The sequence below is a fragment of the Artemia franciscana genome, chromosome 15 (genome assembly GCF_032884065.1).
Source record: "Artemia franciscana chromosome 15, ASM3288406v1, whole genome shotgun sequence".
Lineage (NCBI taxonomy): Eukaryota > Metazoa > Arthropoda > Branchiopoda > Anostraca > Artemiidae > Artemia > Artemia franciscana.
In genome coordinates, this window is record NC_088877.1 from 5,076,550 (window position 1) to 5,092,475 (window position 15,926).

At 33.6% G+C, this 15,926-nt stretch overlaps 1 protein-coding gene across 1 annotated transcript in view; it reads left to right on the plus strand.

Moving 5' to 3' along the window:
- The window catches only part of LOC136035962 (dolichyl-diphosphooligosaccharide--protein glycosyltransferase subunit STT3A-like), a 53,807-nt gene that overhangs the window by 7,770 nt on the left and 30,111 nt on the right, over positions 1-15,926 (plus strand). The window contains exons 3-6 of the mRNA XM_065717854.1: positions 4,210-4,370; positions 6,660-6,750; positions 8,728-8,834; positions 14,271-14,462. Coding sequence (XP_065573926.1) covers positions 4,210-4,370; positions 6,660-6,750; positions 8,728-8,834; positions 14,271-14,462 — 551 coding nt within the window. The remainder of the gene's footprint in view (positions 1-4,209; positions 4,371-6,659; positions 6,751-8,727; positions 8,835-14,270; positions 14,463-15,926) is intronic.

Consider the following 15,926-nt stretch of genomic DNA (forward strand, 5'->3'; position numbering starts at 1 on the left):
GAAATATTTTGGTAGGAATTATCTGCTGGGGGAGTCTCATGGGCAGGAGATTCTTCAGGTGGAGGGGGGAGAATTTCCAGGTATGATAACAGAATGTCCAGTAAGTATTGTTATAAAACTTGATCAGTAAAAGTGGTAAAATTGGTAAAATATGGTAGAAATGCTCCTGAAATACTCCTATGCTCCTGAAATACTCCAAAACCTTCTCACACTCTATTCAGATAACTCTAAGCTCATCGGGGCAGCATCATCTTGGGCGGAGGCTGCATCAATCCAAGCCGATCTCGACAAGCTGGATGACTGGGCTAGACAATGGCTACTTGAATTTAATTCAAGTAAATGTAAAGCTTTACATTTTGGCAATAAAAATCAAAAACATATTTACACCATGCAAAACCAAATAACTGGTCAAAGAGAACCCCTAGTTGCAGTTACAGAGGAAAGAGACTTGGGTGTCATAGTTGACTGCCAGCTAAAGTTTCAAAGTCATACTGAAAAGATTGTAGCTAGTGCAAACCGCGCTTTAGGGAGAATTAAACGAACATTCACGACTAGATCTCCACAAACAATCACCAAGCTATACAAAAGTCTTATCAGACCAAGGCTAGAAACTGGCATGTCAATTGCATCTCCCTTCTACAAAGTGGACAAGGACATAATAGAGAAAGTACAGAGGAGAGCAACAAAGATAGTAGACGGGTGCCAACATCTTACCCAATGAGACTGCAAACTCTGAACTTATGCAGTATGACTTACTGAAGAAAAAGGGGTGACATGATTAACACTTACAAATTGATTTACAACAATCCAATTCATGGTCTCTTCTTCATCGATTCATCACAGCAGACAGGGGGTCATTCTAAGAAGCTCATAAAGGTCAACGCTCAGAGGAGGGAACGCCATCACTTCCTAACCAACCGGGTAGTAGACCAGTGGAACTCCCTGAGCAATCATACTGTATCCAGTAAGACCGTCAAAGAATTCAAAGTCTCACTTGACAAGGAGTGGAGCAATAAGGAATGGAGGCTGGAATGGGACACCTTGGAGTCCCAGACCAGAAAATAAACCCTAGTCAATAAAACCAACTCGACATGCAAAACAATTCCGAATCGATCCACATGGCAATTTTTGAAGAAATGCTGAACAATGCTACAGAATGGAAAATCCTTCAATTGCTCCAAGTTGCAATTTAAGGTAATTTAAGGTAAATTGCTGTTTTAGATTTGCCCTGTAGCCAGAAGACTTGTTGAACCTTTTTTTTTTGTCTATCCTTTTTTCAGCTTTTAATGGATTTTTTTTTAAGATTTTGATTTTTTTTAGGTCTAAAAAGGTAATACCCCTCTTCTATTTTGAAAACCAATAGGTAGAAATTATCTTAACATAAATGAATATGATTCTTGTTAAAACACTATTTAGATTAGGGCACATAAATTTGATTAGCACTCATTTTATTTATTTGTAGTAAATAGGCCTAGATTTGCCTAGGGTGAAAGAAAGGGGCTAATTTGGGCCCATTCCCTTGACCCTTAAAACTTCTTTGGATTTCCAGACGCTCCCTAATCAAATTATTTAGAATTTTTTTATAATTATACTCTTGCTTCCATTCATTTATGACGTCCAATTTAGTTCTTTTTATGATATACCATCTTCAAACACACTCATTCATAAGCAGCAAAAAAAAAAGAAAAAAAAGGCGAGTTTGTCCCCTCTATTCCTTTTGGCTTCCATCTTGACATAGGCATAAAAGTAAACTATCGTTTATTTTGGCCCTTCGTCTATTGTTTTGACAATAGGCGGTCGCATTACCTAGCACGCATACCTAGCGTGTGTTTTTTTTCTGCCCAGTGTGCCCATTGCAACACTATCCTATATGCACCTCTAAAAACGCTTGGTAAAAAAAACGTCAAGTGTGTTTCAAGGCTAAAAGGCTGTCTGACTTAACAAAGTGTATCAGAATGATTGAGATCTGAATGATTGAAAGTAGATATGGTTATAATTTTAAATGTTGCAATATTACCTGAAATAAAGTTATGTGTGCAGTTAGATAATCTACAGTCTTTAACCATGTAATTATATCTTACAAATATAGAAGAGGGACTTAGAAGGTAATTTCCAGTGCTTAGGTTTTTTTTTTCAATTGTTTTGATTGGAAACACAAAAAGGCTGATGACATATTGACATGTTATATTGATATTTATCATATTGACATATTAAGATCGACTGGCGTTGCAATGGTAGAATGTTTACTGCCTTGTATGCTAGGGCTAGAATACTACTACTACTACTACTACTAATAACTCACTGCAGCACCAAGCCGCCTGAGGCCAACACAGCTACGCACGCTCCTCCTCCAACCTAATCTATTTAAAGCCTCCCTCTTTACACCCTCCCAGGAAGTTCCCATTTCCTTTAAATCCTTATTTATGACATCCTCCCAACCCAGACAAGGACGACCTGCTTTCCGTGTAGCCCCAGACGGTTGGCCAAAAAGGACAATCTTCGGTAATCTGTCATCCTTCATCCGTAGAACGTGGCCTAGCCATCTCAACCTTTCTTTCATTATAGCCCCAGAAAGCGGGATTGAACCACACTTTTCGTACAACCTACTGTTTGAAATACGGTCAGTCAGCCGGGTACCCAGAACAATCCGTAGGCAATTTCTCTGGAAAACATCTAGTAAATTTTCATCTGCTTTTCGGAGTGTCCATGCTTCAGAGCCATATTTGACCACTGTCATCACTGTAGCTTCCAATATTCTAATCTTGGTTTGTAGGGCTAGAATAGCAACGGCAAAAAAAATGTTTGGTAAAAAACGACAATTTTTTTTGGGTCTTAAGCCTAGAACACACATAGCTTTTTTCAAGCACTCCTTTCAGCAGGTCAGTGGGCAAATTGCAGCAGTACAAAAAAAATGCCCTTTGTGCAAGATTTTCAAAGCTAAAAATCATGGACACGGACGTCTTTTGTCAACTGCAGCCTATCAATAGTTGCATGATTGTTCTCAACTTATATTTGGCTCTTTCATTATTATTGTTAAGTCTTTTATTATTAAAATTCACAATTTTTACAAATATTTATTTCATTAGGAAATTTTTAATTAAACTAAAATTTATTTCAATGAAATAATGTTTAACTATTATTACTTTTTCTTAGATCTTTTGATTTTCATGCTGAAGAGAAGGAAACGTTTGAGGATTACTTTTTTTTAAGACTAGGATGAAATTCGGAACTGTTTTTGCAATGGACAGTAAAATCTAGAAAAATTTTCGAGCTCAAATCAGTGCCCTTTTCTTCACAAATAAACGCCCATTTACCAAATTGGTGACGAAAAAAGCTACTTGTGTTCTATGCTTTAGACTGGGTAACATTTTTACAGACCCACAGGCCAAATGACATTGCTTGCTATACTTTTTTTTCATGAGAAACAATAAGTAAACTGTTCATCAAAAGAGAATAAGCAGATTTAAATAAGAATATATACTGTAAGAGAAAGACTAGTCAAAAACCAATTTATCACTCAATCATAAATGCTTCAAAACGAAATTAGTGACTGCAATTAACAAGTATATTACTTTTTTTCACCCTGCTATGTCTCCAGTAAAAATCAAAATGACAATATCATATCCAAACCTGTTTCTCCCAGCCTTTGCGTAGTTTTGCATGATGATAACTAGGCTACAAGCGTAAAATATTGGTAAAATATGTAAAATACCGGTAATTTCGTACAATGGTAAAATAGGTAAAGTAGCAGTTCTACAGGGGTCTGTAAAACTATGGTAAAATACTTTACCATTTACAACACTACCAGTAGGCTTAGTAATAGTAAGATTGAGTCGCTTCTAGATGAGCTGTGCTTCAGATTCTCTAGGGAAACCTATTAAATGTTATTCTTCAATTTTATGTCTGGCTATTCTTGGAGCAATCCTCTTGAATTCCTACCCTGTCAATCTCATAACTGCTAGCTAAGCAGGTAACGTTTTGCTTCTCTTTCCTTTTCTCTCTGTCTGTCTTTATGTCTGCCTGTATATCTTTGTCTTCTCCTTCTTTCTCTCCCTTTTTCCCTCTTTCTCTCTTCCTCTCACCCTCACTCTTTTTCTCTCCCTCTCCCTCATGTACTATAGCATTGTCCAGGGGCACTATTGTGTGACCAAGCATATGAATTTAAATGATTGTTGGTATGATTTAATTTAAATTTTATCTTGTTTTCAGGTACTATTTACCCTGGATTGATGGTAACATCGGCTCTACTTTACCATGTCATGAACTGGCTTCATATATCAATTGATATAAAAGATGTTTGTGTTTTCTTGGCCCCATTTTTTTCTAGTCTAACAACAATTGCCACGTTTCTGTTAACAAGAGAAATTCATGTAAGTCTATATTGTATGTATCTAGTTGAATTTGTGATCTGGGGCATAGGAAAAGATCATTAAATATTTTGACCTGCTGTGTTGTCACTTGGACCTTGTTAAGTTATATATATATATATATATATATATATATATATATATATATATATATATATATATATATATATATATATATATATATATATATATATATATATATATATATATATATATATATATATATATCTATATATATATATATATATATATATATATATATATATATATATATATATATATATATATATATATATATATATATATATATAATCACCTCATAATAAATTTTACTTTTTCAAAAGCCTAAAATTAACTTCAGACGTTAAAGTAAATGTTTCTTACTTGTATGTTAAAGGTATTTTGGTAAAAGTTAACGTAATGTATAAACATTCTCTCAGGGTTTAGAAAAGTAAAGAAACTTCTTAGAACATTAAGGGTATTGTAGAAATAAGCAAAACGAATATAAAATTCAAGGTTGATTCAAAGCACCATTTGAACCACTTAGAACAATGGAATCTTTAATATCTTGGCCTCTCTATCCTTCTATTTAAGGAGTGCTCTCTCCCTATATATATCTGAAAAGTATATGCCTAACGAATAAAATCTATGTAATATATACCTGACACTATATACCTAATATACCTGACGAATAAAAATAACACTGTAACACTACCTAATATACCTGACGAATAAAAATAACACTATAACACTATCTAATATACCTGACGAATAAAAATAACACTATAACACTACCTAATATACCTGACGAATAAAAATAACACTACCTAATATACCTGACGAATAAAAAGAGTGCTTGCCTAAGAATAGTGTTAAAAAGTGTAAATTAAACTAACATTTTTTGGCAATAAAGAGTCAAGTTCATTTTACAATCCCAATAAACTTACAATTATAAAATTTCGGTCAGAGCTAGTGGTTTATTAACATTCATATCTTCACTTAGAGAAGATTAGCTTCTGAGATTGTTCCAATGGACCTGCCGCCTACTATGGAAAATTTATCTATGTGTTATATTTTGCAAAAATACAATTAGCAGTATGTCTTGTCATATACATTCACATTGTGACGTAATTTTGCAAGACTGTAAATAAATCCTCACAGTGACTAATTAAAGGAGCTATTAAGTGGGACAAAATAAATGGAAATCTTCTGAAAACATAGAATTGGTGGCTAAATTAAATAAAATAAACCAACCGCACTCTTCCCTAATCGAATATAAAGGACATTCATAAGCAACAGGAAAACATGGACAAACAAGGTATTCAGGCAATCTTTTGAGGTTTTAATGAGTACAATTTATAAGGATAATGAAAGCATGGCCAAATAGTACCATTCTAGTCTCTGGAATTTCCCAAGCGTTAAATTTTTCCTGGAACTCTTTTTTCCTCATCATTCTTATCCAATTGTTATTTTTAATAAAACATTCCCAAAAAACTTGTTTCCATAAATGTTTGAATTCTTTGAACTGCCCTTAAAAATGCAAAAGGTTTTCACCAATACCCATACATGGACTCAAAAGTATCAGCTATACTAGTGATGAGTATTAAATTGAGTGATTTTGAAAATCTGGCAAATTCCGCTGTCCAGGACGTAAGGAAAAAAAGAAGAAAAGATTAAGAAGATTAGGTCACGTTATGCAGAGGTATGATAATGGGTTGCCAAGAATTGTGCTTTTGCCGCTCCAGCTCCTACCAAGCAAAAAGTAGGAGTTGGGAAGAGGCAATAATGACAAAGTAAAAGGAAGTGGGAACTTCATGGAAGGGAGTAAAGGTTAAATATCTGGATAATTGTGGGTGGAGTGGCGCGTGTGAGTGTGGTCAGAATTGCCAACGCGGCACAATTGTGCCGTTTTTGGTATAACCTAGAGGTCCTAGTACAATATATAAACATTTCATGATAAAGTCCAAAATTTCTGGCACGTTTGGGCTGCATTGCATTTATTTGGTCTAGTTTTATTTTTTCAAATTTTTGAAATCCCCTAGTTACTTCTTAGGGCTTTAAGATAAATAGTGATTTTCGTTGACGTAACACCAAAAGAAATCTGCATGAGTTTCAAACCAAATAAAGTTTCAAATGATCATATGAAAAATAGCACTCAAAGCCGGTTTCTGAGGTAGGATGAGGTTATTAGTGAATAAGAAAAATGTTGCTTGCCTTTCAACTTATTCTAGTATTATAATGGTATAATGGTATTTTCCATTGTTATTTAGCTTTTCTTTTAAATTTTTTTAGGATACGGGTGCAGGTCTTCTTGCTGCCGCTTTTATATCCATTGTACCTGGCTACATTTCAAGATCTGTTGCTGGATCCTATGATAATGAAGGTACTTCTGATTTATTTCATTTTAATGATAACAATAATTTTTTTGATAGACGCAACAATTAGAGTTGGTGTTGAAATAAACTTCCCTCTCCTGATTAGGATGTTTGCGGAGCGCATTGTTATTTTATCGCTATTTTTAACGTATGCAATGAAACATTGATTGATCAGATTTGTCTTAATCGACTTCTAGAAATCTAGCTCAACCTCAAGGTCTTGAGTTCTGTAGTTAAAAGTTTTGTAATCCCTTGAGATTAGAGTTCTTGATGTCCCATCATATGTATTTAGATGGGCATAGTATATAGAAACATATAATTGTTTTAATCCATTCGCAATAGAAAAAAAAAGAAACAAAAACATAAAGAAAATGTTAAAAGAAGAATAATATGATGAAAGAAAAATATTCGAAATACAATTATGTACCATGTAAGGGTCTAATCTTGTGAGTATATCTATTCTCTAGCTTTATGTACCAAATTTCTTATCTATAAACTACCTAAACTCATTTTTATGTATGAGTCTATTTTATTATACTGTTTTCTTTGTTGTATTATTTTTGTTTTGCTTGCTATTGTTGAGTTATATGTGCTTTTTGTTTTTGCTTGTTTATTTAGTTAGTTTTTTTGTACTCCGCTGTTTATACTTTTGTATCTTTGTGAGTAATAAATATAATAATAATAATAATAAAATCTTATTTTAAAGGATTAAAATACCACTAAATTACAACTGTTCATGGTTGATTAACAGTAACAAAATTATTGTTTAAGAAATAACAGATATGACTTTAAAAAAAAATAACACCAAAACAGTTGATTAAATACAATAAAGTTTTATTTTAAAGGATCAATGAAGGTATTTTGACTTTGTCACAGAAAGATGATACGGTTTTGGAATTTCTGCTTATATCTCCTCAACTTTTGACAACTCAGAAATAAAGAAGCTATTACTTTTTTGAACGAAAATTTTATCTCTATGGAAATTTTATTCAGGGGCCCTTTAAAATCAATAATGGGGAATTGTAAATCCTTTAAGTATACAGTTTTGCAAAAACAACAACAATGTTTTATCTAAATATTATGTTTAGCTAATTAGAAAATGCGATAGATATAGCAATTTTCATTCTAACAAGCCCTTAAACAGCTCATTATGAGATTGCCACGCTATTAGGGAAGAAAAAAAGAAAACACATTACTGCTAATCATGCAAAGATGTGGCTTTCTTTCTTGTTCAAGCCAGGAGGCTGTAAGTTTCCCCTTTAAGGTTTTCAGTAGTGGCGATTGCAATGATGTACTTTCATCTTGGCCCATTTTTTAGAGTTTTTGGCGTTTTTTTTTTTTTACGATATTCCCATAAATTGGTTTTCAAAATATCTTTTTAATACGTTACTAAGACTAATATAGATAATAGTTGCCACTCCTAAATCAACTGGAAATGGTAATCTTTTCAAATGCCAGTTATTTTTACGTATTTTTTATTTTGGTTTCTATGGGCCATAGTTCGTTCTTTACTAGGGTGCAACTACTTGATCTTGCAGATTAATCTATCTGGTCTGGTATGTTTAAATATGTTCGGTGAGCTTTTAAAATATGCGTGGGGAATGATAATAAGCCCGATAAGCTGAATTTTACTTGAGAGCCCTTAACTGGCTAACAGAGTAACACGTTTTTTATTTTTATTTTTGATTTATTATTGTTAAAGATTTGATTATAGTTCAGATACAAACCTGAAATAGCATTAATTCCTATTAGCCTATTTTTTTTTCTTTATTCGTAATTAGCCTCATAATTTCACATTCCCAAATAAAATCATTTTATTAGTTGTAGGTAAATTTAATTACATGCTATAACATCGTTTATAGTTTGGAAAATCAATCCCAAATATTTATTTGAAAACTAATATTGGTACTTACTTTTATAGTTTTTACTTTTAAGTTATATTGTTGTCCTTTTAACTTTATCCTTCTAAGTTTTTACTTTTATAGGTATAGCCATTTTCTGCATGCTGTTGACTTATTATTTCTGGATAAAAGCTGTCAGGACAGGTTCTCTTCTATGGGGATCAATGACAGCGCTTGCATATTTCTATATGGTTAAGTATCGTTTTCCCCTCTTTTCTTAATTTAATTTTCGCGAAAATGCAGTGGGATGTCGACAAATTGAAATTTAAAGCAGATTTGAAACTTCGAGTGAAAAAATAATTCGATGTATCGAAATTCGATTTGTCTAAACTGTGTATGAAGTAAATTAGGAAATGAGAGTTATTTGGAACGCCGAGCTGTCCAGTTCCCCTTGTTACACTGTAGCTTATATCGTCAGTGTGAGAATCGTATAAATAATATTGTGTCAATGCAAACAAATAATAACTTGGTGAGAAGAATTGTTATATAACTGATGTTATATAATTTGTATTATTCTTGTAGCTTGATTATCGTTTTATTTATACCAAAGGCGTCACTTTTTTTGAGGGGGGGGGATAAGCTAAGTTTTTTTGTTAGTATTATTCTCCCTCTGTATTTTGCTGTATGATAGCATTATGGCTTTTCTGTTCAAGATCTGTGTTATTTTAAATTTAATAGAAAATATAAAAGTATTCGGTAATGTAATGAAAGTTTCTTTGATTTTGTATTCCACCTCAAAGTTTCGATTCTGATGCGGTTCCTGGTTCCAATTTCGGTCAAATAGGCTGTTCTTTTTTATCAACATATTCGGTCTATCCTTAGTTTCTAGACTAAGGAGTGGGATAGCTTCCTCTCCCTCTGTTAATGGCTTTTTTTGTCGTCTTCAGTTAATTACTCAAGTTTTGCTTTCAGGTTTGTTTATTATTTGCTTTGTTTTTTTTCTGATTGTTACATCAGGGGTAAAAATGTCTCTTTCACAAAAAATTTATATGCCCAGTTTTGCATTTCCTTCTCATATTTGGTCAAATTAAGGATTTATTTTTTATTACCTATTTTCAAACATGCATGCTCATAAGCATTTTTAAAACGCTATCAATCCTCTCATAGAGCAATTAAAGGCAGAAATATAAAAACGATCTGTCCCGTCGAATAAAAAAAAAAATTAAGTGAGAAGAGGGAGAATGCAAGTGGAGAGAGAAATTACAAAGGAGACAAGAGACAGGGGATCTGAGATTGAGAAATAAGAGAAAAAGAGGGGATTGAACAAGAGAAGAAAATACAAAAAAAAACCAGGGACATCAATTAGACTCAAATATACCAAAAACTATTAGGGGAAGTAAATTAACATTGACCAAGAAAGAATTTCAGAATGAGATAAAACGTACGGTGGGGAAATTTTTGGCCGCTTAGTTTGACACTTCGAGTGATTAGAAATCGGAACGTGAGTGGAAACATCGTGGGTAATTAGGTGGGTTTTGAATCCTGCTAATATTTCTAATTAACAACCCTTGAGACAATTTTTTTAAGTAGCAATTGAACATAAAAGAATGTGAAGTAAAACGGGTACCAGATGTTATAAAAACAGTTAAGAAGCTGTTCCTTATATATTATTAAATTTTTTTGCTCTCTCATTATCTCACGGTGATGTTTAGGCCCTTATAGGTTGTTAGTGTTTTTCTGATATCCTCCTTAATTTTTATTTAGTTTGCCTATTTTTTGTGCTTTTGATGAACCACCCCCTCCCTTCGCTGATACAAGTGTGGCCTTATCTACCTCTTGTTATGGACATGTCACTATAGAAAGGGAGTTCAATGCCTTTTTCTGAATGAATTCAGAAACAACTGAAACTTCTTCTTTTGTTAGCAGTTCAAAAGTTTGATCTTTCCAAACTTTTTTTTTGTTCGAGAATGCATTAAATTATGATAGTTTAGGCTAGGTTAACATCATCCATTGAGAAGCAACTAATTACTGGAGTTATAAGAATGATCAGTTTTTTCGATCGGAGACTGGCCAAAAATCTAAGTAACGGCCATGTTGCATAACAAGTGATTCAACGTCAATCGTGTTAATTTTTTAATAGTGGTTACGTTTGGTAATGTTTTAATCCAATGGGTATCGATTCATGGGAATTATGTGGGTTAGGGGGCCAAATTCGTTTTTCAAAATAGAAGGGGACGAAGTAATTTTATGTGTTTTTTCAGCGTCCTTAATGAAGATACCAAAAAGCCAAATTTTATTGAAATAGGAAAGGATAAGCATTTTTCAGAATCAGGGATGGGGCAAAAAGTGTGAGACGTTTCCCCCCTCCAATTGACGCTATTGTTGTGGTCTCTGGTTCTTTTTCATTCAAGATATTTTGTTGATTTATTTTTGAGCGAAAGAAGTAATTAGATTAACAAAAAAAAAACAAGCAAAATTGGACGAAAAAAAGTTTTCATGAATGAAAGACTGTTGACCAAATTGTTAGGCTTTAGTAAAACTTTCTTGAAGGGATATTCAGCTGGTCCATATCTATGTTCGAAGACATGTATATTTATGTTCATATACATGAACATATTTATGTTCAAAGACTGTTGACCAAATAGTTAGGTTCTAATGAAATTTTCTTGAAGGGATATTTAGCTATTCCAAATTTATGTTCAAAGACATGTAGACGCCTTTCATATGATATTTTTACTATATTTAGTTTATTTCATTATTTCGGATTAACTATACTAGCAGCAGTAAATGGGATTAGTAATATTTGTTTCAGATTTTGTCATGCAGAGGCTACGTGTTTTTAATCAACCTCATTCAAATTCAAATTTAGTTTTTTTTTTTTTTTTTTTATAAGTAGCTCTCCGACATAACTGGTTCTCGATCTGGTCCAACAATCGCGCTAGAAATTAAAATAGCTTGAATTGAGGCATCTCTGGGCAAGTTAGATCATGCTTCTATTACTGTTAAATTCAAAGCTGAAATAAATCAGAAAAAAAACTTAATTTTTATAAAGCTGATGTGTGGCTATGAGCGAAGTGGATTGTCGCAAAGAATTTAAAATCTTGAGACGGCAGTGGTGATTTATAGGTTATTTTGTGATAAAATCTAGAAATTAGCAAAAAAAAAAAAAAAAAAAAAAAAAAAAAAAAAAAAAAAAAAAAAAAAAAAAAAAAAAAAAAAAAAAAAAAAAAAAAAAAAAAAAAAAAAAAAAAACAAGACCTGCACTGAACTGAGAAACTGTGGAGCTAATCAAAAGAAAGCAGCAAGCTTGAAGAAAGTTTGCCACAACTCATGCCGAGGAGGACTGTAAACTATTCTGTAGCATAAGGAATAAAGTAAGAAAACTAACACGTTATTTTGCAGCTGAAAGAAAAAAACCAGTCACCAAAAATATAAAAAAAAATCCCAAGGCTTTCTGGAATTCTGTAAGTCCCCAGCGATATGACCGACCTAACATCCCAGCTCTTATAGATCTTTTATCTTGATAAACATTGGAAAGACCCCAGTGAAAAACCCGATCTATTTAATTATCATTTTGCATCAGTTTTTACCTTACAATCGGAGGATAGAAATGAAGCAGCACGAATAGAGGAAGAAAATGTTGACATTTCAGTGATAGATTTGAATGAAGAGTCCATCTACCAAAAACTTCAAAAGCTTAACACAAATAAATCTGGAGGCCCTGACAGCATGCACCCTTGCATTCTTAAAGAAGTGGCAGCACAGTAACAAGACTCCTATCTCTAATCTTTATGGCATCTATGGATATGGGAAAACTCCATAGTGTCTGGAAAAAGGCAATAATCACCCCAATCTTCAAGAAAGGTGAAAGACAAGACCCAAGAAACTATAAGCTCATATGTCTGACATGCATCACTTGTAAAATCTTTGAGTCCATCATAGCAGACAGATTACTAGAATACCTTCTAACCGAAAAGCTAATGAACGAAAGATAGTTTGGATTCTGAAGACATAGGTCAGCTGAATCCAAGCTACTTCTAGTTACAGACACCTGGAGACTAAACCTTGACTAAGGCACATAAATCGACGCAATATACCTTGATCTTAGTAAAGCTTCCAGTAAAATTTCTCATTTAAAGCTCCTTCATAAGTTAAGAAACCTTGGGATTGTGGGCAGAGCTCTTGGTTGGATCGTGAATTTTCTGGCAGGTAGAACTCTGAGGGTGAAAGTATAGGGCCAACAAAAGTATCCAGCGGTATTCTACAAGGCAGCATCACCGGGCCCCTGCTCTTCAATCTTTTTATAAACGACCTGCCTGATGGTATTAACTCAGATATCGCACTCTATGTCTACGATACAAAGCATTTTAGACCTATCAAATGTCCAAATAAAGCTCAAGAACTGCAGACCGACTTGAACACGATAGCCGATTGGAAGAGGACGTGGGAAATACACACAAACAAAAGCTCCACCTCTGCCTTGGACAACAGAATTTAATGTCAACCAATAGCTTTAACACCAGTCTAATACCAAAAACATCTTTTGAGCGGGACCTCGGTGCAATAATAGATAGTGAGCTAAAAATTCACCAGTTACTACGAATCCATCGTGAACAAAGCTTCAAAAGTAGTTGGACTTATTTGGATAGACTTCATCCTAAGCGATCCTCAGCTTCAAGTTTATTAAAAAAAAATTCAACTCTATCCAAGTCTCTTGTTCCACCTATCATTGCATATGGTCATACGACAATGAGACTTCATAAAGACATTGATGCGCTTGAGAAGATTCAGTGAAGAGCAACAAAATCTGTACCAAACCTAAGAGGCCTCTCCTACTCTGAGCGATTGGAAAAGCTGTCACTTCCCTCTATCTCCTATAGACTCCTCCAAGATTATCTTATTGAAACTTTCAAGCTATGTCACAAGTACTACAATAACATTGGACCAGAGGAAACGCTCTTCTTCAACACAAACAATCTGCAAGGACATAACTTTAAGCTAAAACAAAACACATTCAATAAAGAAGTTGGAAGATGGGTCGTCTCAAACCGAGTAGTCAAGGAATGGAACAACCTCCCCCATGAAGTGATTATGGCTGACTCTACCAACTCTTTCAAGAACAGTATTGACAAGTTTTTTAATGAAAGTAAATTTTATAGAGGCGAAAGCCTTTTTAATGTGGCCTATTATTATTGTTCTTATTATATATAAAAAAAAACTGTGAAAATTAAGAATATATGGGATTTTATAAATTCATGTTCCTTTGTTGTTTCAGCAAATATGGAAGAGTATTTATCTACAAAGAGTAAATTTAAAAAATCAAAGCTGTTTAATGTTTTTTTGTTTGTTTTTTTTTCGTTCAAGAACCCCTTCCAACAAAGATAGAAATATGTACAATATTTAAGATTTTATGGATCCGCACTCCTTTATTACTTCAGCAAACATGGCACAATTTTGACTTAAAAAAATAAATAATAATATCAAAGCTGTTGTAAAGCCTTTTATAAAGCCTTTTTTAAAACTATTTATTCCAGAAAAAATGTAAAAACAACAATGTAAAATATTCTATGAATCATCCTTCTCTTTGTTTTAAAATAGGGCACAGTATTAATTTAAAAGAAAAACAGCTGGTGTACTGTTTTTATGTGTTAATCATTTTTATAAAAATGAGTTAATTTGTTTTTCAGGTTTCATCGTGGGGAGGCTACGTGTTTTTGATCAACCTCATTCCAATTCATGTTTTAGCTTTGATGATCTCAGGTCGTTTCTCGCACAAGATTTATGTTGCCTACAGCACTACTTTTACTTTGGGAACAATCCTTTCAATGCAAATTCCGTTTGTTGGATTTCAGTCTGTTCAAAGCTCAGAACACATGCTAGTAAGATATATTATTCCAAATATTGTAAATGTCTATATACAGTGCCCATTTTAACTTGTTTAACGGGTCACGCTGGAGAAGAGATGACGTTTTAATTTATTTTGAATCAAGCAGTTCGTGGTAACGAACTGTAGTAAGGAGCGACTCGGCTCAATAGTAAATGAAACTAAAAAACGGAATTTTGATGCTAAAAGATACATCAAAAGAATCGAATTTTTATGCTGATTTAAAAAATATAAGTTTCATCAAATTTAGTCTTTTTTATCTAAAGTTACGAGCCTGAGACAATTTGTCTTGTTTTGGAAAATAGGGGGAAACACCCCCTAAAAGTCATAGGATCTTAACGAAAATCACACCATCGCATTCAGCGTATCAGAGAACCCTACTGTGTGGAACTTACTATTGTTTGCCAGAAGACCGATCACGGGTGCGTGTCTATTTGTTTTTTTTTTGTTTGTTGTTTTTTTTCCCAGGGGTTTTTGTTCGTATCGACCAAATGGTCCTAGAATGTCGCTAGAGGGCTCATTCTAACGGAAATTAAAAGTTCTAGTGCCCATTTTAAGTGCCCAAAAAAATTGGAGGGCACCTAGGCCCCCTCCCACGCTCATTTTTTCCCCAAAGTCAACGGATCAAAATTATGAGCATAGTCGACTTTGTTCAGCATAGTCGAAAAACACAATAACTATGTCTTTGGGGTTGACCACAGTCCCCGGGGGAGGGACTGCAAGTTACAAACTTTGACCAGCATTTACACACAGTAATGGTTATTTGGAAATGTACAAACCTTTTCAGGGGGATTTTTTGGTTGGGGGGGGGCGTAAGGGGAGGGGCTACGTAGGAGGATCTTTTCTTGGAGGAATTTGTCATGGGAGAAGAGAAATCCCATGAAGGGGGTGCAAGATTTTCTAGCATTATTTTAAAATAAACCAATCAAAAAATAAATATGAAAAAGTTTTTTTCCACTAAAAGTAAGGACCAGCATTAAAACTTAAAACGAACAGAGATTATTACGCATATCGGGGATTCATCTCTTCCTAAATACCTCGCTCTTTATGCTAAGTATTTTTAGTAATTTCAGCTATTTATTCTACAGCCTTTGTGATTCAGGGGTCAATGTTAAAGAATTGGGACAAAATTAAAGCTTTAGTTTAAAGAGCGAGATATTAACGAGGGGGCAAACCCCCTCATATACATAATAAAATGTAAGAATATAGAAGTTCGTTACGTGAGTTAATTCTTAAGTTACGTATTTCTTTACTAATAAAAATGTTCGTTAAAAATTAAAAATTCTAGTTGCCTTTTTAAGTAACCGAAAAATTGGAGGGCAACTAGGCCTCCTCCCCCACCCTTTTTCTCAAAATCGTCCGATCAAAACTAAGAGAAAGCCATTTAGCAAAAAAATTAATACGCAAATTTCGTTTTAATTATTCATTTGCAGAGAGCCAAAATCAAACATGCATTAAT